General features: G+C 41.2%; 3 protein-coding genes across 3 annotated transcripts in view; all 3 read right to left on the minus strand.

The window, feature by feature from the left end:
• The window catches only part of ass1 (argininosuccinate synthase 1), a 29,358-nt gene extending 22,502 nt beyond the window's left edge, over positions 1-6,856 (minus strand). The window contains exons 1-6 of the mRNA XM_053853220.1: positions 6,735-6,856; positions 4,235-4,345; positions 2,620-2,688; positions 1,138-1,326; positions 357-413; positions 184-258 (exon numbers count right to left, since the gene is read on the minus strand). Coding sequence (XP_053709195.1) covers positions 184-258; positions 357-413; positions 1,138-1,326; positions 2,620-2,688; positions 4,235-4,336 — 492 coding nt within the window. The 5' untranslated portion in view covers positions 4,337-4,345; positions 6,735-6,856. The remainder of the gene's footprint in view (positions 1-183; positions 259-356; positions 414-1,137; positions 1,327-2,619; positions 2,689-4,234; positions 4,346-6,734) is intronic.
• Positions 6,857-10,967: 4,111 nt separating this feature from the next.
• Positions 10,968-20,933, minus strand: surf4 (surfeit 4). Its single transcript, XM_053854020.1, has 6 exons — positions 20,728-20,933; positions 17,173-17,359; positions 15,776-15,852; positions 15,654-15,697; positions 13,953-14,139; positions 10,968-12,048 (listed from the first exon to the last, which is right to left on the minus strand). Exons 1-6 carry the CDS (start codon positions 20,773-20,775, stop codon positions 11,782-11,784), a joined length of 810 nt encoding a protein of 269 aa, XP_053709995.1. The 5' UTR covers positions 20,776-20,933; the 3' UTR covers positions 10,968-11,781.
• A 569-nt stretch (positions 20,934-21,502) lies between these two features.
• surf2 (surfeit 2) lies at positions 21,503-24,036 on the minus strand. Its single transcript, XM_053854021.1, has 6 exons — positions 23,841-24,036; positions 23,574-23,725; positions 22,379-22,482; positions 22,006-22,191; positions 21,807-21,928; positions 21,503-21,731 (listed from the first exon to the last, which is right to left on the minus strand). Exons 1-6 carry the CDS (start codon positions 23,913-23,915, stop codon positions 21,639-21,641), a joined length of 732 nt encoding a protein of 243 aa, XP_053709996.1. The 5' UTR covers positions 23,916-24,036; the 3' UTR covers positions 21,503-21,638.
• Between the last annotated feature and the right edge of the window lie 173 nt (positions 24,037-24,209).

Below are 24,209 nucleotides of genomic sequence, written 5' to 3' on the forward strand. Positions count from 1 at the left end.
ATTTAAATAAAACAAATTATCAAATGGCAATTGTGCTCTGACACATAATTATTTTATAAAAGAACTCCAGTAGAAAATAAAATGAATAACAAAAAAACATATCTATATGGATGGAAAAAAATAGATAGACATATAGAAAGACACAACTCAATTAAAAGACAGTTTTCAAGCTTGTAGACATACCTCAGCATACGCAAGGAGGTCGGATCTTCCCCGAAAGCGGTTGTAAAACTCTGGCATCCTCCATGGAGCAAGGATCTGAATTATTATAGAGCAGAAAGAAGGCATATTTGGGTTGCAAATTGATGATATTCCCTGATAAAAACTCAACCAGGAAGGAATGTAGAAAAACTGACCTTAACCTCGGGATAAAGAGCGTAGCATGTCAGCTCAAAACGCACCTGGTCGTTACCCTAGAATCACAAAATAATAAATAACCACTGTCTGTAATTAATTCACAGACCGTCACAATAATTTAAATAAAAAAGATCTATATTTCTTGAGGTTCAAAAAGATTTTAAGCTGTACTTACAAAAAATAATTTCTGTACACAATGGACAGAAAAGTGTATATATTGAATATTAAATAAAGGATTTATGATTTATATAATTATTCTGTTCTGTTAAATGAGAGACTGCGATAAGACGTTTTGCGGTGTGACCACCTAGATCACAGAGCTCTCTACATGAAGATGAGAACTTTACTTATTACAACAAAAATGCAATTTGATGTTTCTGTGCATGTTTGGCTGTCATATTGGGTCTAATGTAAATAGGCTTCGTAGGAGCAATTACAATAAGGCTCTTTTTAACTGGCCATCAAAATGCATCTTCAAGCTAAAGCGCCAGTCCGCAGATCTTGTGGAAAATGTCTCCCTCGTCAGGAGAAATTACGTTACTGCAGCTGGGACCAGTTAACCTCATACCACATTCAACAAGTGCTTCTACAATGTCGTTATCAGGTACAGACTGGACTGTTGGAATGCACTTGAAGAGTGAGCATTTTTCTCAATAAACTAACTTCCTGTCCAATTTAGGAATGGCCACATACATTCATTGTTCCAAGCTTTGAGGTGGCGTGTTCAGATCACTTGGACGTGAAGGAACGGTGGGATGCAGCAACAACAACAACAATTACCTTTCCAGTAGCACCATGTGCCACATACTCCGCTCCTTCCTTTCTGGCAATCTCCACCAGTTTTCTGCCGATACATGGGCGAGCGATCGATGTGCCCATGAGGTATCGGTCCTCGTAGACGGCGTTGGCTTGAAGTGATGGCCAGATGAAGTCCTCCACAAATTCATGACGCAGGTCCTCAATGTAGACCTACAAGATCAAGAGAAGTAGGAGTGATGTTTTGTGGATTATGAGAAGATAGCTCAATATTATTTGAAGTAGTGTGGTGTAGCGTAATGTAGAGACCTCACTGTTGGTTAAATTTAGAATTCACATCAATTTGTCCACTTATTTATCTCTTTACAAATATCTTTCTCAAGTCAGGTTTGCAAATAAGAAAAATCTATTAAATTAAAAATTACTAATCTGAATTGGGATCAGTGTGGCACCACAGAAAAACAATCCAGTTCCCTAGAAGACATACGCAGCCTCAGCAAGGAGAAGGGGTGAAAACGCACGCACAGGCTTGAATGGAGGAATATCACCGTCGGTCTAAATGTAGAGAATGATAAGTGGATGAATGCAGTGTATATTTACGTAGTGGAGGCCCTGTTGTACTCTCGTTTGCACAGTCTCAGTTTCGTATCAGAAAGTTTGCCCACAGCGGCACAAGAAACATGTCAGACTAGTATCACACTGCTGCACCATTGCGCCCCATTATGTTAAACATGAACAAAATAAATAGCTCAAACGTTTGCACTCAGCAAGCGCTAAGCCTGTGGTGGCTGCCTGATTGGAAGTGGCGAACTTTCTCTGCCTGGTTATCTCGCCGGTGTAGATGCCGGGGAAATCCAGGGGTGGAGAATAGCGCGATACACGCTGGAATGTCACCAAACATCTGTGGTTTCATTGGTCTGAAGCTAGTTTGCCAGTAATAGCCTCACATGTTTAAGCCACAGGGTTCCGAGAGCGAGAAACGAGTATCAGTTAGTCCTGAAATGACGGTATGAATATCCAATCAAAGGACGCGTACAAGTCACGTTCAACGTGAGGCCAGCTAGAAGGCCTCACTGTCTGCAACTCATGATCTGATTGGCTATCGCAGCTATCTATCAACTATATGTGTCCGTTCACTCTGAGAGCACCTGCACCTGGACTGTTGCTGCTGAAGGCCTCGGACATGACGACACAGGCTGGCTGAATTCTGATTGGATGAAAACTCTAACCAGGAAAAACAACACTAGGACATACTATGACACGGGTATGATTATTATATATACTATATATATAATATATTTTGGGAAAATACATTAAAAATTTAATTCACGTTTGTCATAAATGTGCTCATGATTTCTGGTTATGCTGGACCAGCAGAGAAGGCCTTGCTGGCCCGCCACTGGATGAATGGATGCTTTTCTACTGACATTGTGGCTTCGTGAAGTAAAACACGGTTCTACTAACCCGGCAAGTACCAAAACCTGGATGTGTGTCATCATTTCTCACCTCTTTGGCTCCAAGTTTAACGGCCTTTTCCCGAGCGGCTTCAAAATCTTCATGTTGTCCCACATTGGCCTGCGCACACACAAAACAACCTGAGTTTCTGGATGGCGGTTTGACAATCAAATCACAGCATGTTTGACCGGTTTGAAGGCTTTGTCGGCAGACATAAAAGTGCACCACACAAAGGTGAACACTTCTCCATTAGTGGCATCCACAGCTGCCTCTGATATCTTCCAACTTCCTATGATCAACATTAAAGACTGAAGTTTGTCTGCAAAAGCTTCCCCGACATCGACAAAAGCGATGGAAAAAACAATGATGTATCAAAAGACAAATGCACACCATGGGAGTAAAAGCCACAACCTGCTGAGTCCACGCTGCGACTTCATGTAAAATATTCAGCAAATTTAAAACAGCAAATGAGAAGCAGTAGGAAATAGCCGACATAAAAATATATGCAATTTAATGAGAGTCTTCATGGTCCGAGTCAGTTGTCCTTAACAGTGGATATTAATTAAATGGTAAAAAAAAAAACGTTTATTTTGTACATATGGGGTTTCTGCTTGGACTTTTTGAAACTGCAGTGGAGCTCCGCTCCAAAATAAACAACCAAAGGGGAAAAACAATGGAACAAAATGCCTCCAAACAAGAAGCAGAGGGCAGAGTAGTACTAAACTGAATTGATAATAATAAACTCTAGTTTTTATTAATGAAAAGTAAATCTCTCTCCAATCTGGAGCACTTCCATGATGCATTATGCACTTTACATTTGTTTTGATGTTTCCACTTTGTTTTAATAAATTTAATCATATGATATTTCCTCTTTAAAAAGATATTATTCAGAAGCTGTGGCAGCTCTGAAGGCGTGGTGCTGTGATCGCTCACACGCAGCAAAAACCTTGACAAAAGTCAATAGTTTCCCTTCACCACTTCGAACATTCCTCAATTTTGAGACTAAATCAGAATCAGAAAACTTTATTAATCCCAAGAGAAATTATGTTCGTAACATGCTCTGTACACAACATATCACAATAAAATAGAAAGAAATAATATTCTAAAGTGCAAAAAAATGTGAAAAAAATGGGGACCAACCAAAAGAACAAGAAGAGGTTTATCTGATTTAATGTCATCTCCACACATACACTCATTTGTACCAAATGTAGATCTTAGTTAAGAGAAAGTTTGTCTCGCATGTGCAGAAACACTAGGTTTGATGTGATGTTACATGGTATTTAATCATAATAATGCAACTCTTGATAATTTTAATTTTTAAATCAAGATGCCATGCCAGCTGTGCAGCATTAACTCATGCAAATGTGCTCAAACAAGCATTTAGTCAGTTCAAATGCCTAAACTAGCACCCACACCCCCCACCCCCTCAACACTGAAAGAAAAGTTGCACAAAAAAATGTGCCTACCATGCAGTTAACCTGTCCTGAAGCTGTGCCGCGTGTTTAACAGCCTCATAATGAAGCCTAATCCAGTCATGCACTGGCTTTGTGGTACATTCAACGTACGCCTTTGCAGCATGTTGTGCGGGGGGGGGATGCATTGCCAAACACAGACGAGCTCAGCAGGTGAAAAGCCTGCTGCACACATACTGGTCCATGAACCTCACCATGAAGGCGACGACATCATAGCCATCGTTCTTCAGCCAGGTCAGAATGCATGAGGTGTCCAGTCCGCCGCTGTAGGCCAAAACCACGGTTCCTTTATTCATGGCAGTGTCCTGTTTGAGCAAAGCCAAGAAACAGAAATGTTAGCTGAGCTCAAGGTGGGGTGTCGATGTCAGAGTGGAAGTGTAAATCGATAACAGTTCTGAATTCTGGCAACAACACCTTCAAACACAATACACAATCAAAGACAGAATTCAAGGTAGAACGCCGAGTGCGACCAAAATGTGCTGGTTCAAACGGTCCATGCAGTATTGAAGGTTCTTTCCAAAAAAGTTTGCATCCACTGAAAAAAACAGCTGAAGGCCAGGCATGAGTTAATGATTAAAGCGCTGTATGTCATTACATCAGACATAGGGTCGAGCGTAAAAGAAGGCAACTGATGTATGTGTTCACCTTTTCAGACATCAACTGCTGTAACCATAACTCTGTAGACGGACAGGAGAGTGTCAATGAGACAAATCTGAGGTTCTGTCAGAGGCTGTCATGGAAGAATGATAGTTGAGGGGGTTGGGTATACTGAACCTGAACAGACCCATCCTTCAGGTTTTTGATGTATATAAAGTTAAACAGAGTCTTTTGGACTCAACATAACAGCAGAGGTGAAGGAGTACGAGTAACAACACCAGAAAACAACAACATGGCTCCAAAAATCAGTAAAAGTGATAGAGGTATATTTAACGCCTCATGCTACAGACACACATTGTGTAAAAGGAGTGGGAAATGTTTAAACACGCTGAAAGTAGAATCCTCAATTGGCTGAGGAGCAAGTGCACGTCTCTGCCCTGTCTATCATGCCGCTTCTCACAAATGGTGACTATTGCTTTTGATCAGTGGTTCTTAACCTGGGTTCGATTGAACCCTAGGGGTTCGGTGAGTCGGTCTCAGGGGTTCGGTGGAGCCTCCGCCGCAGAGGTCCACCCCTCAGTCTAGTCTGCAGTTAGTGGGCACAGTCATTGAAAGCATCCCGCTCTGAGATTTCCTACCGGTCCACTGTGTTGGTTTTGTTATGATATTAATGCACAATTTATTTAGTGCACCAGTAAAAAAAAAAAAAACACATTTTATTTTTTACTAAAGAAGGGTGCGGTGAATGAGCATATGAAACTGGTGGGGTTCGGTGCCTCCAACAAGGTTAAGAACCTCTGCTTTAGATGTAGTGAAACTTAGCGGAATAAAAATACAGACAACAACCCTTAAACGTAGTGGTGTCAATGCTTTGTGAGTAAGTGGGTACTGCAAGGAGGTATTTGTACTACACTCTTAGGTGCGACTCTAGATTCAGTTGCAGGGGAAGTTGTAACTCTCTGAGGCAAGCGACAGCAGAGCCAGAGGAGACGAGACGACTGGCACTGTCGAACAAAGCTGTCATGTTGATTGAATAACTAGTGAGGAGAATATAGCAGCCATACCTCTGCGCTCAGAACTGTTTCACCTATAGAAACATCTCTTTTTTTTAACTGAGGAGGAGCCAGGAGAAAACCACCCAAAGTAAACTCACTTTTGTCACATGTAAAGAGAGGAGGTACTTCTCAGAAAACTGGGAATTTTACATCCACTTGAGACTTTTCGTAGTCTTTTAAAGCCGCATAAACAGTTGATATCAGACTGCAATTTAAGGTTAAATTAACCTTTTTCATTTTCTCCACCCACACGTTCGATAAGGAAAGAAATTATGTATTAATAATTCATGAAGACGAAAGTCATTTCTTTAAATTATTAACAGAGTTGAGGCTTCTCTTGCCAAGTAATTTGTCTACTTGAGCCTGGAACATGTCCACATTTACTTTCCTGTTTGCCACAGCTTGAGCTCAATAAATAAATAATCCATCACCAAACTTCAACAATTGACACAAAGAAGGTAAACACATTGTCAAGTTTGACAACGCATCAATCCTGAAGTATTTCTGCAGCAATATAAGCAAGTTTGTTCAGGTGCTCTCAGGCCAAGAAACATCTAGGACTCCAAAATGTCATGATGCAACAGCCTTAAACAGTACTGTACTTTAGTACATTTAAATATGGAACGACTCCAATGTATTGGCATGTATAGCACTAGAACGATGATACCGTGGTTGCAGGAAGCTTCGACTAAGCTAAGACATAGCTAAACCTGTACATTTAGAGGCCACCAGGCCATATTGACCCGTGCACCCCATGACTGGGACATTCGTGTCGTCAGAGTCAGTCAGCCCACAGTAACTATGAATAATTATTCCCTTAATTCCTCCAAATCACAGCATGCTCAATTGGTGTTAAATCAAATCACGACGACGGTTATTAAGCGAGAATGACAGGCCCTAACAGGTTCATCAGTAGATAAAAAAAAACCAGATTTGCCGTGGCTGATGCGCCTTGGCATATACCCCCGGTTTAACGTCAGACATGTTCAACGCCAACTGGCTTCGAAATAAAAGCACCAACGGGGGGGTTAATTGCACTCACCGAGGTGGAAATGACAGAAACACGCCAGCGAGGAGCAGATTTAGCTGGTTGATTCAAGCCCACACGAAGACGCGACAATGTGCTCGCGTTTGAGCTGAGTGAGGCTTGGCTCGCGCCGCGCGCCGATTGGCCCAGCGAGCATTGCGTCATTCCCGATGATGACGAAGCTCGTCCCGAGAAATCCCGAAGGTGCATTTTCCACAATAACAGCCATCCTTATTTCTGCAATCTTCGTGCACATTTGCAACAAGTTAATTCCCAACAACTCATTTACCGACTCCTCTTTTTCCTCCTCACGTATTTCCATTTTTATTTATTGATTTTTCCCCCCATATTTCTCTCCACATTTATTTTCCATCTATCCATTTTATTTCTCTGAGTATTTATGGCCTTATAGGCAATATATTTTTAAATACATTTCTACTTTGTTTCCAGTTAATGTCTCCATTTCCAATCCCTTCTTTATCATTTATCATTCTGGCACTGGCACAGGGCCAATGTTATATAAAGTGACTGTTGAGAGGTGCTGTCAACCCCAAAGAAAGAAGGGCAAGAGAAAATTGAAAATAAAAATCAAGATTTCAAGCTACACTTTAAAAAAATGCTCAGAAAATGTTGGTTTGTTGTGCGGGTCTTTTTTGTGTGTTTTGTTTACTTAAACCACATTCAACTGAAAGATTCTCAACGTGTCTCACACATTTCAAAATCTACTTTCAATTCTGATGTATTTTAAGGGACAAGAAATACTCAAAAGAAAAGATTCAAAATAAATTATTGTAAAACGAGGAAGTCATGTTTAAGTTGCATCATAACGAACAAAAAAATGATGCACAAGACAAAATTATCAGAAACATTCCAACGTGATGGGTTTTATAGTTTGACTCCAGGAGGGTCTCGTAAATACAGTCATGGCAGCACTTTGGCCAGGTTTGCCATAAAATGATCTGAGATATAAGTAAATAACATCAGCATTACAAGTGTGTTCTAGATGTTTATTATTATTAAGTTATTCTATACAGTAGATTAACTCAATGATGCAACATTCACCGGGAAGTCAAGAAAATCCTCAAAGATTGAGTGAGAAGCCACTTCATACTAAGAAAACATGTTGATACTGAATCTCAGCGAGACAAGAAAGGCCGCCTTATTTGATATTATATAATAGAGGTATATTCAAAAACATTCTCACCATTATAGAATTTATATGTGAGAATGTCCTTCAGGCACTCTCAGCAGCTGCTTACCTCGCTTCACCCCCCTCACCCATGCCTCGTTCCTGTGGGTAAAGTTACTCATTAATATCACTTCAGCTTCAGCTCAGATAGAAGTAACAAGTGCAGGACCAGACTGCTGTAGTTGCAGGTGATGAAGTCTCCTCTTGCAAGCACATTTGGTCACAACAAAACTGTTTTTTTTTAATGTTTTGATTCATGCTTGAAGTGAAAAGCGGCACATCAACAGCTGCCCAGCTGTTATGATGGAGAATGCCCAATGTAAATGTTTTTTTTTTTGTTTTTTTTTTTTTAAATAACCAATATAACAAATATTCTTGTCATTTCTATGGGAATTCAGTGCTTGCGAGTGCTGGCTTGCAAAATATGTTTGGGCTGTTGCTTGTTGATGGATTCCAGTTTGGCTTGGGATTTATTTAAGCTACCATGATCAAACTAAACTTCAAACCAATGCCAAATCCCTAAATATGCAGGTGAAACAGCTTAATAAAAGGTAGAATTTGAATGCAAAGCTTAGCTGATCAGTTCATTTCTATTCCTCCCGGAGCCTCATCTCATTCACAAAGTTGTGTTATGGTGATACAAATGATTCCTCTGATGATATCAATTATAATTTTGTAAAATATCCCTGGAAGACACCATACAGCGGAGCGCTATCAACAACTGGCAGCCCACATTCATTCTCATGGTGTCAATGATGAACAAATATATCTATTGAGGAATATGAAGCCAAAAACAAAAAATGTAACCGATTCAAAGTTCAACTCTAAAGCTTGTGAAACCACCACATTTATACTCACTTGTCAGCTTTTGTAATATAATGATCTATTCTGTCCCAAATATAGCCGAAAGTGATCTGGTTGATCTTCTTAATGGCTCGGTGAGGACTAGCCAAAGAATATGCCGGACAGACACGTCTGGAAACTCGGCCCAGCTAGCTGAGCCATATGTTTTTTAATGGTGGAATTTTATACAAAATGATGTTTTATGATTAATTACAACAAAAAGAAATTCAATTTCATTTAACCTTTGTAAGTGCAGGAGTTCCTGGTCTGGTTCCTGCATCTATTTGCTTTTGTTCAGGGATGTTTTTCACTACACAATGGCCAGGGTTTCCACTACTCTGAATGTATTTGAAACAAATATTTTCAAGACATTAAAAGAGCTTTAGTTTAAATAAGGTGATATAAAAACTTGAATATAGACACCATTGTGATTTATTGTGCTGTTAAACTGATGCAAAATAAACAATAGTTAGTTGTTTAAATGTATGTATGGGTCCACCATTTGATTGAGTAATATACCAAATTCATTCCAATTGAAAAATGTGGCTTCTTGTGGCAAATATTCTTATGCCATTAAATTGCGATTAATTGCGATTAATTAATCACAAACTCTATCATTAACTAGAATAAGTTTTTTTAATCGAATCCCACCCCTAACATTACGTCAGTGCTTGGGATAAAGGGCAGGAACAAAAAGGTACAGCATGCGGTTGTTAAAATAATTCAAAAACTCTGACAGAGCTGGGTCCTCTCTGGAAGCTTGTGTCACGTGAGCAGCAGGGATGGGAGCATTTTCAACCTGACCTGTTGAGCCAGGCAGCAGTAGCCAAGACAGCCTTGCATCATTTTGGTGTGCATTGACAGGAACAGAGCCAATCTTACCTTTGACTTGCTGCCAGTGACGGTATTCTATGGTGAGCCCTCAAAATGGTTGTCAGGGTATGATGAGCGGTCAAAGGACGGAACAGTCTTCCATAGAGGTGTTGATGAAAGCATTGTATGGGTAGATGAATGCCTCTTTCTTCCCACAGTGGGGAAAATTAAAAATCCCAAAGATGACTTCTTCTGTATCTGGGCATTCCACTTCATTCAGCGTCCATCAAGCAATCCGTAGGCTGTGATAGTCTCACCACGTCACATGCTGGGCCTCTCCTCTTCAATGGGGGAGTGGAGGCTGTGCCTTCTTTGGGGGCCTTTTGGGGTACGAGCATGCATGGCCACCCCATACTAAGACAGAAGAGCATCTGTGAGGAGCGACCCTGCTCCTCAGTAAGCCACCGGGGCATGAGTTATGCACACACAGTATGAAGTGGACATTGTTGGTGTCGTTCATCTTCCAGGGACATTTGCAGATGTAGCACAGGGAAGACATGTTGAATTGAATGGCGGTTTTGGCGATGACGTCAGAGCGAAATAGCGTGATTCCGGACATCCCGCTAATACATAATGTATTACACCAATTGGAGCTGCGCTTTTCTGGATCACCCATTCTTTACTTACTTAAAAGGCGTTATTTAAGAGTTCAGAATGCCTTTTTCATCTTTTCCCATACGCATGGTATACATCTTGAAAATGTTGGACGTGTCGTGAGAATTGCAACACCATTGAGGCCAAATAGTGAACGAAGAGTAGTGATCATGACTAGACATTGATTTACTTACTGGAGACAGATGGACAGCCGTTCTGCTGCAACGAGAGAGCACGCAGCACGTGTCCTTGTGGCATGTGCTGCGTGCTCTCCCCCCGAGAACATGTTCAGTTTGGTTTCTTGCATGCAACACAACATGACATGTTACAGTTAGTAAAAACATCCACGTCATGAGAGAACTTTGTGCTTATTAATCAGGTCATTGCATGCAAAAAAGAGGTGTTAAAATTAGCCGCTCTCAGTGAACAGGCCCACAAGAATTGTGTGACTCCCAAGCACCAGAAGTTGGACTCAAATGTGTCTGAGCAAAGATGGAAGCACACATTCACATCAACAGGTTGTCTGTCATCATTCTTGACGACTGACTTTTACATGCGATGGTTTGAAGTGCCAAGATATCAAGTACAGCGAACGAAGTTCCAAAAACGGACACCGAAGAACACTATTTAGTCAAGGTTTCAATCAGCTATCGATGACAGGAACACATCACTGTGAGTCTAAATGGATGTGCAACTTCCGAAAGAGACAGCCACTTGAGTTGTTTTTTTTTGTTTTTTTTTTACTTTAATTGTTTGCAATGAACGTCCAAAAATCAAAAATAACAAAATGACCAAAAATACAATATAAACTTCTGGAAATCAATACACTGAATTTTGTTTTTCTTACACTGGACAAGAAACACTGAGCAAAGACAAAGTCCAGGCGGGTGGTGACTCTGCTTAGTCCTCTTTGCTTAGGTGGGATCTTAAGAGACGACGACGAGGTTGCTTCTGGAAATTCACCTGATCACATACAGTTATATAGAGGCAGTGCCAAGAACCTGCACGCCAATGTGCCCAACAACAAATCCTGGAACTAACAGCGATGTTGTAATTTGAAACAGAGATATAAACCTTTTTTGTTGTGTCCAACACAACATCGCTCATCGGTCAAGTGTGTAGAAACACCTGTAGTTTTGAAGTCGCTGTGATAAAGACTCATATCTACTGTACCTGGTTCCCTTTAAAAAAAAAAAAAAAAAAAGCTTGTTGATGACAATCTGAAAAGAGGATCTAGCTTATCTTTCATGTATTTATTGATTGTTTATCTCTGAAATACAGGAGCAGTTTCATTCTTTAAGTTATACAAAAAACATCCGCTTACATAAAGAGACATGTTATTGCAAATAAAATGACAAAAGGGGGAGAAAAGAAATCCGAACAATGGCAATGTCCTTGGTAGGCGCGTCGGTATCTAAAGATTTGGCCAAAGACAAGTAATCTAGAAAATAAAGGTTTCCTCCAGGTGGATGAACCGGCAGAGAACGGGGGTCTTTGTGTCCCAGTTGTTGAGGGCTAGTTAGTGGTGCTGTGCAGGCCTCTAAATTCAAACCCTGACTGAGTCTACCACTCCTTCTTCTTCTCGTCCATGGACACTCCGCCGGGTCCCAGAGCAACCACCAGCAGCAGGCCTCCAATGACCGAAGTCGTCTGGAAGAAGTCGTACTTGAGAAAGTCATGCATGGGCTTGTAAGCCGGGATGGTCCAGAAGGCGTTGAAGTAGAAGTTGATGGCCAGGAGCCACACCACCAGGGTCAGGGCGGCTAGTTTGGTCTTGAAGCCGATGGCCACCAGGATGATGAGGGCAGTGCCGACCATGTTCTGCAGGATCTGAGGAATAAAGGCACATTGGGAATTCACCTCGACTGGTGAGTGTGGAAAGCATCTTTGGAGCTCGACAAGATGATCACTTTGAGGACTTGTGATCGTCTCCCACTGTAAGTAACGCTGTCTCAGGAGCACTGCTCCAGACATGCGGTGGTCGTCTTCCTACACACTTGCGGCAAAGATGCCAGTCAAATGCGCAGCTGTTTTTAAACCTGATGTGCCTCTACCTTGACCTCACACCTTCACAACATAATGATGGACATGAGACACTGCACAGCAGCGCTAGCAGAGCTAGCATGACGTCTCACGTCAAAACTCACTGACACTCGGAAAGTATCAAAGCTTGCTCTGTGGTTTAAAAGTTGGCTAAAAACTAAATGTAGAACCAAATAAACGCTCTTCAAAAATGTGAGAAAGAATGATTGTTGGCAAAGAATGTGAAAGATCTCTCTGGAAACTCTCCAAACTACAATAAAATCATGAAAGACAAGTGATACAATTGAATTTAAAGCAAGTAAATGAATAAAAAAATGATATATTTTTGCCCCAATTCTGGAGACATTATTATACAAATACCTTTCCTGCAGATAGCATGCACAAATAGCTGAGTAGCGACATTTTTTTCACAAATTAAAAGGGGTTTTCCACAAAACTTCAAACGAAGCACATTTGCACGTTGGCCGATGTTCCTTTGGTGGTGAGCCTTGGAATTTTTTTCAATGAACAAAGTGTGCAGTGGCATGAAAAAGGTTGAAAAAACACAGCAATAAGGCACAGGTCATTCAGTTAAAACACCACATTTAAGAAGCATATCACGTTTGACAGTTGGGAACTATAGAAAGGTCACCAGAAGATGGCAGTCTATATCCATTTGATTGTAATGTGAAAACTCATCATCACGCCAGCCACTGACTCATGAGATGTTGCTGGTCGAATGTTGGCTACACTGGAAGCCACTGCAAGCTTAGGTGTTCTTGAGTTTGTGTCTTAAAGGGGCACTACAATGCTCTTCCAAGTTTTAAGAGTTATCACAATGTTTGATAGATAAGTCTCATGAAAAACAGAAGATGACATGTGAGCGCGCCATGTTCATCCACTTCAGAGCATTGAAAATTAGTCTACACCATGATAACCCTCAATTTGTTTTATTCTGTGAAGAACAGGAACATATATTAGCCTGTCATCAAAACCCAGCAACAAAGGATTGTGGATTATTTGCTTTTCAAGACAGAAAAGATGGAACCCTCTCTATGCAGGATCTAAACTTCGAGGTCTGTGTAGAATCTGTGTGTCTGACACCTCTATTATCACCATGACCATCTCATCCACTCATCCATTTTCCAGCCACATTTCTCAAAAGGCAATGACCCCATGACAGTTCAGACACTGCTAACTTTAATGTTGTCAGGTTCCCGTAAATAGCATCTCTCGTAAAAAGTATCTCGCGAGCACCGCAGTGATCCAAGAAACAAGTTCAGCAATGTCTGCTTTCTCAGTGGACAAAGATGAGTAGGTTACTACGAAATCTTGCTGGGATTAGAGAGAGTAGAGAGGATCATTCAGCCAGAATCATTAGACTAAATATTGCATTTTACTCTGATCATCGTGTTGCATCATAACCGGTAATACCGGAACCTAATATACTGAACTACTGAAAGATCGTAACTCATTTATTCACCTTAGTAAAAGCAAGGAAAAGTGAACAAGTAAAGTACAAGCACATTGAGACATGAAACAAGTGCCCTTTGTTATTATCTGGCATCTGCTTCTTCTTAAAAGTGTTTCTGACCTTGGCTGGTCACAGTGAGGAGCTTACCTTCTGCACACAATAGGTGCCTACAATACAGCACGGTATTATTGTGACAACATCTCTGTCTAAAAAAGAAAAAAGTGTGGTGAGAACTCACAGAGAAGAAGCTGGCGTCGAAGTGCAGCAGAGTCATGAACATAAGCACGAGCAGCACTCGACCGCCCAGCTGCATGTACTGCTTCGGTGAACTCTCTCCCATCGACGGCACGCCAGCGAACATGCTCTTTCCTTCTGAGCGGGACTCAGCCAGTAGAAGGAGCAGACCACCACCCAGAGCCAGATTTCTGTGAGAAGAGGGCGAGAGGGCGGTTATTTTGGGACAGTTGGGACAAAGGACTGACAGTTTCTATAATGATTTCAAGAATAGACCACAACTAAATGATCACTGATTCACATTATTTCAAACATTTTCTTCAATAGCATCTAGGAAATGCGTCCAGATGGGTCCAAAGTTAAAGTAACTGTCAAGAGACATGAGACACACTGGGGACAGCAGACAGACGGCTCAGTTTAACCCTAAATAAAACTGGCAGAGCAGTCTGTCAGACACGCCCAGGTTCTACAAGGGTTGTGAAATATTTCTCATCTCTAGACTTAGTTAACTATTATATGCAAACATAAGCAAATGATGATGTTTGAGAAACTCCACTCATAAGTTTCATCATAAAACAGTTCTAGGAGAGACTGTAGTGTCCAACACATGTACGCTGTGTCCCACTTCTCACCCTCTCACTAGCACTATGATGTGCCCTCCGACAACGAAGTGAAGTGACTGACGAATTGGGACAACATTCATGACGTCACAGGTAAAGACAACATGTCATTGTTTTGTTTCCTGCACATCCAGTGTTGGAGACGTTTTGGAAATGCTAGCTTTTTTGCAACCTCTTGCATCGGTGCTGATAATCTCACTTGGTTTGGTGAACCATGGAGAAGAAATGGGTGGAGCTTCTCCGCTATGTTGCGGTGATATATCTGTTAGAGGTATGAGGATGTTAACGTTAGCCTGGATGCTAGCCCACTGTTGTTTGTTAAGAAGAAATGAAAACATACTGTTGTACATACATGTCGTATTGTTCATGTTGTCGGACACGGTCGACCACTTGGCTCGCTAACGTGTGATACCAGACGAAGTCAACAAACGGACGCTACTAAAATGTCCCTGCTGTCCTATCCATTACTGTTTTTAAATAAAGTACTTTGGTATGCTGGAAATCTATCCACACTTCATATTCCCATTTGGTTTCAAGTCAGCTCCGGAGCTCCCTCGGTTTAAAGGGATCTTTAAAGGGAAGGGGTTTCAAGTGGTGAACAGCGAGTTCCCTCAGTCTTAGGAGTATTGGGACACACTACACTTAGACATGAATGTGCAAAACCCAGTGATGGGGTGTTAGGATGAGAAATGGGACACAGCCCAGCACAGCCTTAATAGAATGCATTTATCGTGGTAATTACTGTTATCGCAGAAATTACAAAATGTTTTTTTTTGTCCATATTGCCTATCCCTAGCGGTAAATGATTCCAGACACAATTAAAAATTGCGACACTCTTAAATACTATCATGCAAGCTATAGCATCAAACACAAAATGATGGTGTAAAACCTTGAATGTATATAAAGTGGAAGTCCTTCATGTATATAAAAAAGAATATACTGTGTTAACACAATAAAAGCACCACATCACTTTAGTTAGAGACCATCGACATACTTGATAACAAACTGGAAACACACTGTTAATTTCCAGTGCAATCGATTTTAACCCGAGCCACACTTCCAGACAAGCATGGAGGAAGGCGTACCTCATCAAAAACTTGAGGTCCCATAAAATGCTGTATGCGACAGTCTGCGAAATAAAGGAAAGATACTGAGTTAGACGAACATTTTGAAAACATTTGATCCCTCACTTCTTTCCTTGTATTACCTGTAGTGCGATGATGCCAAACAGGCCGAAGCAAGCGTATTGGACGAAATTTCTACTGAGGATGAGGATGCAGCCACCTGGATGAAGAACAAACTAGTTAGAAAGCACTTCATCTCATTCCCAGTGCTGCTCTGAACAATCTGAACAAGTGGTCAAACTCCCAGGCTTGTTTTGACTATTGTCTTTCACCATATCCTGTCAGGGGTTGATAAACCAAAGTTAGTCTGCTCAACCGTTACCGATATTGATCATCCTCCCTACTGACACCCAGGCTTTCAACTAGTCTGGGCCTCTTCAAAACATGAAAAAAAATGGACGCCCGATTAGATTACACTGGTAAATGGCGGCATCTGGCGGCCAAGTTACGTTCGAGAATCGAGCGTCCATTTTTTCATATTTTGCAGACCCCGTCCTAGCTAAAGGCCTGCTGACACCTATCCTCTCCATGTCCATCTTTACCCATGAATTAAAGTGGTTGTCTTAATCATCTTCTTCTGCATCAATAGTTCCACTTCAAACATTCTTCATCCATCATGTTCCCTCTATATTCTCAGTACTTGAGCTACTCTTCGCTCCAGTTGGCACAGCCAGCGTGTCCTCCAACAATAAATCACTATATCATCAGTAAACATCATAGTCCATGGGGACTTCTCCCTAACCCCATCCGCCAGACTGTGAAGGACAATAGCAAACATGAAGGGGCTGATGTAATCCCACTCTCACCACCCTCACTCCCACAGCACACCACACCACTGTGTCTCATACATGTCCTGCATAACCATCAGAAAAGACGTATTTTTGAAAGCAGCCCTTGACCAGTGAGTAGGTTACAACAGCATTGACAGCTGAGGAACCCAAACATCAAGTGTAAAGAAGAGTGCATTACTGACTCTTGGACAGGTTCATTCCAGGTCATTTATATGTTTCAAAATATCAAAAATCCAAGTTTAAGAATGCTGACACATTGTTAAGTAGCATAAGTAAATAAATAGAAAATGAAATGTAAAACATGTCAACATTATTGGGATCAGATATAATAGTAATCGGTGTCAAAGGTCAGAGCTTAATCATGAGTGTGAGTCAGATTGTCAACCTGACTCTCTCAGCTCTCAGTGATTCAATTCACACCGTGTTTGTTTACAGATTTTCCATCAGAGGGCACTCTGATTTCCTCCCAGTGGAAAACATACACATTAATAGATGACTAAACCAAGTAGCTGCCACCCCAAAAAGTACCATGACAATTCAAAAAATGTATGAGATCTTATGAAGACGAATATGGAACTGAATATATTTCAACATGACAGTAATTCACTATAATAATATAAATAGCATTACAGCTCAAGTCTTTTATTCAACAGATATTCAAAGGATTTTGAATGAATTCAGTCACTCACCCAGTTGCCCTAAAAGATTAAGCAGCACAAAGCAGGTAGCCAGGAAGTAGCCGCAGCTCCAGGTTGCCTCAATGTAGTCTCTCTGCTCATTCCACTGGAACCACATGCGAATGCCATCCTCCAGGAAGGTGCTGATGAGACACAGGCGCGCCAGGTGTGGTAGGTACTGTTTGGTCACCCGCAGGAACTGGAGGGCACACACAGGCAGGTTGAAATTACAGTGTGGTAAAACAAGACCATGTGGTTTCTTGGTGTCACGACAATCAAACTGGCTGACACATTTCACAATCTTAGACATCTCAGCAACTTTGAGCAAACAGCTTATGATTATACCAAGCCATGAATTATGGTAGACAGCCACCTCGGGCTATTTCAAAACTATTCTTAAGTCAACTCAACACCAATAATTGCCAGCAGGATTAGAATGGAATGCGCCCAAGAATCCACAAAGTTTATCTAAACTAAACAAGATCAGTATATTTGATCATTAAAATGAGCTCAGAGACGAGTGCAATGAATTTCTTCATTGGCCCTTTTGAAATGAATTATTAACCTGCCGAGATGACAAAGAATCACTCTCACAACTTCATCGTGGGAACTTGCAAGATGCAACGCATCTACAGAAACGTGGAACTATTTAACCACAACTGTGACATGTCTGACATAACTTTTCCATTGTCAAAATATGTTCAACAATTCTAAGTTGCAAGCACCTCAGGTATTGGGTTTTTCACTTTTTGGAATACTTTATGACAACGTGACGCAGCAAGCAGCAACTTCCTTTTGTTTTAATCAAGGGGTGTGACAGGATTTTCTTGTTTCCCCGTGCGATATTTGAGAAGAGGCAATTGCCAGTGGAAGGAAACTAAGAATAGGTCATTACAAAACACGTAACAGCAGCAGTAGTAATCGACTTCCTGTAACAGGATATACATTACCACTGTTGGTATTGAAGTAACAGGAAACACTGAAGTTGAGAAATGAGAGGAGCAGAGAAAAGGTAGACAGCCATCCATCTCCACGCGCTTATCTGATGCCGGCCCGCGAGACAGACAGATGATAGAATTTAAGTTGCAATGTAAGTGATTTTTACAGTTACAAATGTCATTGGCATTGACTAGTGACAGTCAGCTGCAAACAGTAAACAGCTGCAAGAACAGTAAAATGAACAAACGTAATTTGCCGACATGCTGATGTGTGCTGTGCACACACCAAGCAGCATAGAGCGGCAGACACTGGTGGTTTTAGGCACAGTTGGACTGTGCTCACTTGACCACAGTCAACAGTGCAGACAGCACTTTTTCGTCCTGATCCTTTCACTTAAGATCTGCAAAAGTCAGGCTCTAACACAGCCCCTGACAGCTACAGCAACTTTGGAGTGACAAAAGTGACATTACATAAGTGGGTCAACTAACTAGCACAAGTTCTCTTTCTGTCCCAGAAACCTCCATGAAAACACGCTTGTTTTTGTTGACTTTGTTGCACAGACATTTTGGAATTCTAAGTTATACTAGCAATGTTATGAAAAGGGACATGTTTTATTTCAGTTACAGACAAAAACAGGAAGTGTACTACTTTAGGTTACTGAACGCATTGTGTACTGCCTTGTATCAGGCGTTAACTTTTCAGCAGGGAATGTAGGATGTTACAAAGAAGTAGTGAGGTAGCATCAATGATGAATGAATGTCATCAGATTGGTCCAAGATACTGACAACAATTTTTATCGAAGAAAAGCCAAATATCTCTTCCAATGATAATACCAACACCCTACCCACTTTCATTCCCAACAGTCCAGATAGAGGTCTCCACTGTGACACAGCAGCAGTCGACTCCACCTACTCAGCAGTCCACATCAGCACTGTCAGACCTCCACAGCCTATCAGACTGCACTAACTCTCTGTCTGACTGCTCCGTCGGGCATGAATGGACACATGGGGAGCCAATCCAAACAAGCCCCGAGCTCCTCTGGCAGCCTGGAAATAGACCCTTCTTCAAAGCAAGGTATATGTTACGTGTCATCTTAACAAGCCCCTGAAAATGGGGACAAACCACATGGCCCCATTCCATTAACTAGTTTAATCAATGTTCATGCTATTGATCATTATATTAGTCAAATGTAAACCAAGTTAAAAAAAAAACATGGATTCAGGCTGACTGAAAAAAAACAAAAACAGAAATAAAAACAGCATAGGACAGTAACATTTAGCAGACCACCTCCACCTCTAAAGACAACAATTTCTGAGCAGCTAAAATCCTAAAACTTTATGATCACAAGAACAGTTGTCTTTTTGATGATGGTGAAGATGTTCGAACAAAACGAATGAGGTATGTTCTTCCTGCCTCCATCACCTGCATAAATCATGATGAAAAATACATTTCAAAACAACATCATGGCACTACACTCGATGACTCATCTCACAAGCACACCCCTTTTAGGAATCATATTTGACTAAAAAAAAAAGGTTTTATGGTGTATAAACTTAATAAAACAAACTGACAGCCTCTTGTCTTTTTTACGGGCAGAGTAAATATTAATTTAGCTGTTTGTCCTTCCCTATACATGTTAACAAACTGGTTAGGTCCCTTTGAATATTATTTGAATTTCATTCATTAGATTATCTTTAGCTGGTTGTTTCTGGAGGGGCTTGACGGTTAACTCAGCATGATACATGGGGGCTGTTGTAACGTCCACTATCCACGATTATATTTAAGAGCTTTTATTTTACCTTGGTCACTATGAAAACTGTGTCACGCACAGATTATTATTATTGTTATTATTATTACCGGTATTTATTCTGTGCAGCGTTAAATTGCAACTCAAACCATGGAAACAGAGGAAGTTAGACACTTGATATTATCAGTATAAGTTTCAGTGGTTTTCACATTAACAGAGCTATTTTCATTTTCACATCTTGTGGACTGCTGCTTGATAATAATCATAAAATACAGCATTAAAATCTACTTGTTTGGTACAGGGAAGCAATGGACGAGTCGCTTTAATTCGTGAAAGTGTGAAGTAAGATATAAAATATACATGTTCTACTGAACAACATTTTAGGATGGAAGTGACTAGGACACTTACTTCCGGTCAACTGGTCTTCCAGAACTTACAAGTCCCAACTGTCTAAACGCCAGTCGTGAAAATGACCGACATTATAAGGTCTGGATTCATTGAGACGAATTAACGGTGCTGGACACGACACGTAACTACTCTCTCACAGATAAAGATTTCGAATCAAACCCCGGACACTCACGTCTGTTTTCACGCAACTGTTGATGCTTGGGCAACTTTAAATGCATTTTCATGGGAACCAGACGTCACTCTATCACTTTAGAGTCAGTATCCGTCAGAACCAGCGGCGAGGCTGAAGGACTGGACATGACAACTCCACCCGACGTCAAGCAGCTAAACGAGGGTGTGGAATAGCAACACCGAGCCGGGCGAGGACATGAGAAGATCTGTAGAAAAAGCTGCGACGCGTCATTTTGTGGAGAAACTCTGCGATGCTAGTGAGTAGCAGCAGCAGCAGCTAGCGGAGCTAAAGTGAAACTCACCTGATCTGCCACGTCCTCGGCGGTATTCATGAGATCCTCCTGTCCCATGTCGCTGTGAAATGAAGGTGTTTTTATATAGGCTTCTATTTAAGGCTCGACGATGCACAGTGAGGCTGCCTGAACGTTATTTACTAGAGAACCACTGACTGTATGCGCCAGAGAAAGGCCGCCTTCCGCCCCACAATGCCCCGCGATTTGACGAGAGGAGAGTCAGTTCCCCCCTACATGGTTCTGCAACCGCCGTGTGCCACGTAGACTAGTTCATCCCCGGGCTTAACACCTCAGTTTACTATTCTAGACCTTACAAAGACGTCAGAAGAACGTCCCCTTACCTCACTATATATGCTTATATTATGAACATGTCCGCCAAGTTTATTTAACTTATTGAAATCAGTTGACTCAAAGATAATCGTACGTTTTTCATCACTCCGGACAAATAATACAGAAGCACAAATACAAAAACTATTACACATAATACAATTTAAAAAAAGACATTTAACATTTGACCATACATAAATGTTTGGCTAAATATATCAACTATAAAATACTCATTGAAACATACATTAGAATTATTAGTCTGATGGCTGTGAAGGCGCCAGGCTGACGACAACCGTCTCCAAGTCAGAGTCCATGGTTCTCAGGTGTCCTGCTTTAGTACAGGATGGGATCCTTCCCCAGGTAAAGGACTTCTTGAGACTTTTTTCACCAGGGAGGTACAGATGGATCGTGAGATCAACAGATTGGTGAAAGTTTGTGACGACTCATTTCTGGACTGTGATGGTGGAGAAAGCCCTGAGCCAAAAGGCAAAGCTCCTGTTTCAGCTGTCGAGCTACTCAGCCTACATGAAAAGCCAGTTGAAATGAAAAACTTGGAGAAAAAAAGACAAATATACAGCAATAGTTTTGTTTTTTTATTTCCCATTTTGTAATTTGGGGTGCTTCCTATGACGCGACGGCTGCCAGTTGTTATTTCTGCACTTCTTCTGAAAACCACCACCTTGAACCTGAAAAACAAATGTCACATAAGTGTTACAGTAAAACCAGATCGACAGTTCCAGGAATACCAAAACAGCTCACACCTTTTTTCGCTTTGACTGCTCCTGCTCTTCAACCTCCATCTCATCGTCTTCATCTGTTTGGAAGTCGTCTTCACCTACATTGCCGTCCTCTACCGCACCTGCCTTCAGATTGAACATTGATGCTGGCGGGGGAATGGCAGAGCAGAAATCAGGACCACCGCATTTGACCTGATGAAAATGAGCTAATAAGAGAACTGACCAGGATAAAGGTCACTCATGCTGTCCTCTGAGTCGCTGCGGTCGTCGTCACTGGATGAAGGCTCCCAGATTTTGCTCCCCTGTTTGGAAGACCTTCCCCGTTCAACCTCTTCTCCAAAATTTTTGGGCCTTTTCTGTTTAAGTCTGATCGGGACAAACTCCACGCCCTGCTTCACACACTCTTCATCTAACCAAGACAACAAAGGAGGCACATACAAGAATCATTTCAGTTATTTCTAGCGTGATATAAAAGGGGTGGGAGGGTCGTAAAAATACAAAAATGGAAATGTATACATGCAGGTTCATTTTGCAACTGGATCGTAAAACACAGTGTGACCCACAAAAACTGTGATCACTGAAACAGATGTACTGACATTTAGCAAGGGCCTTCTTGAACCTCTTGCCGTTGACATGCAGCAGAACATGGTGAGGTTGTCGGTTCAGGTGCCTCAAGGTCAGTTTACAGAATAGCTGCTTCCTGCAGGGGAGACGTAGAAACCCAAGTCAGAACGACAGATGCAAACAGGTGAAGGGTGGGTGTGTGTAGCTGTAAAAGTCAGACAAGGTCTGAAAGTAGGACCATCTGATATGTGGTTGGTTGTGCAGTGAAAAGCTCTTTGTGCAGCTTATTGGTCAGCTGAGCTTTAACAGTGCAAAAGGTTTCGGCAACATCCCTCCCTCATGTCAGACAACAACAGCCTGAGTAACAAAATCACTGTGCCACCAAGACAAAGTCTTCACATACATGTGAGTCTGGCATATTCTGAGTCTCTTTTTATGGCACTGAACAATCCTCATAAAATCCAACAATGAGTAAATTCATATGTACATTAAAAATGTACTGTTCCACTTAAGGGCGGCAGTGGGTTCAGATCTTTGTTGCAATTAATAAGGACACCTTTCGAGTAATCAGGTGTCTTGTGTACTGAGTTGATCGTGAGTCAGGTGTTTCAGATGACACCTGATTGGTTAAACTGTGTGAGCTGCATGGGTTGAAACAAAACCCTGAGGACCAGTTTGGACACCCGCGATCAAACCCATTAAGCTCCACATAACTGAGTAGCTGAAATTAATGACAGAAAAAAGCACCAAATTAAACATTTATATTAAGTGTAGCCCATTTTATAAGGGAACTGAATGTCAAATAGCAAAAAGTGACAAATTTAACCTTTAACCATTTTCGACAACATAAGAACAGACAGCAGCTTCATTTAATATTTCCACTGAAAGTCTTAATAATGCACGTTCTGGTCATAACATTTTACAAAAATAGCATGTGTTGTTTTAGTAAATGACATGGTAAAACTAACTTCAGAAGTTTAGAAGCTTAATCTTCACTTTTGTTGACGTGAAATATAAACCATGTTGACGAAACATGGAATTAAAATGAACTACCTATCATTATTCATGAGTTATTCATGAGTTATTATATATTTTATATTCTACGAAATCATTATTGATTATTTAAATAAACATATCTGAAATATCTGTATGCTAATTTAACACTTTTTTAAAAACTACATTAAGTGTTCACCATGCAGTAAAGACTAATATTTGTGACGGACTTACGGTTGTTTTGTACTCGGTATGATGTGTGGTTCATATTGACTGTAGTTAAAGTCTGCAGCAGCACACAGTTTCTCGTATTTCTTCCCCTTTGTGAAGTTCTGGATTTCCACAAGGCTGCAGGGCATTTCGTGTCCGTTCAAGGTACATTTAATCTGCAAACACATCAGACGACATGACGCACACTGGCCGACAGAGCGCCTCATACATGTCAACACTTGGTTCACGTGCTAGCAACGGAGCTAAAGCAATAGCAGCTCAGGCGCTGACCTTTTTGCCATCGGTCAGCTGAAGAAAGGGGTGGTTACGGAGAAAAGCGCTGATGTCCTCGGGCAGATCGTCCATGTTAAGTTCACAAAGCTTACACGACTCACAGCGACTTTACGGCTACACCCACCAACAGACAGCAGCCTCCACACGTGGATGTCCCACCTTGTTTACGACGAAGCGGAAATGGTTGCCACCGAATAGTCGTCCGGCAGAAACTTTATGATTACAATGGCAGAATCAGTTTTAAAACCTTACATTCATTTTGAAATTATTTGTGTGGAGCAATTACAATTAAAAAAAAAAACAAGAACATTGAAAAACACCAAATATAAAATTAATCCCTGATGGGTATATAAAAAAAATAACCAT

This window comes from Synchiropus splendidus, chromosome 1 (assembly GCF_027744825.2).
Source record: "Synchiropus splendidus isolate RoL2022-P1 chromosome 1, RoL_Sspl_1.0, whole genome shotgun sequence".
NCBI lineage: Eukaryota > Metazoa > Chordata > Actinopteri > Syngnathiformes > Callionymidae > Synchiropus > Synchiropus splendidus.

Excerpts from the sequence above, each read along its gene's own strand:
- surf4 (XM_053854020.1), bottom strand. The coding sequence starts at position 20,775 with ATGGGACAGGAGGATCTCATGAATACCGCCGAGGACGTGGCAGATCAG. Across the intron at positions 17,360-20,727 it reads CCGAGGACGTGGCAGATCAG|TTCCTGCGGGTGACCAAACA; the intron begins GTGAGTTTCACT and ends TGTGCCCTCCAG. Across the intron at positions 12,049-13,952 it reads TCGACGCCAGCTTCTTCTCT|ATCCTGCAGAACATGGTCGG; the intron begins GTGAGTTCTCAC and ends TTTATTCCTCAG.
- surf2 (XM_053854021.1), bottom strand. The coding sequence starts at position 23,915 with ATGGACGATCTGCCCGAGGACATCAGCGCTTTTCTCCGTAACCACCCC. Across the intron at positions 23,726-23,840 it reads AGCTGACCGATGGCAAAAAG|ATTAAATGTACCTTGAACGG; the intron begins GTCAGCGCCTGA and ends ATGTGTTTGCAG. Across the intron at positions 22,192-22,378 it reads CAAGAAGGCCCTTGCTAAAT|ATGAAGAGTGTGTGAAGCAG; the intron begins GTCAGTACATCT and ends TGTCTTGGTTAG.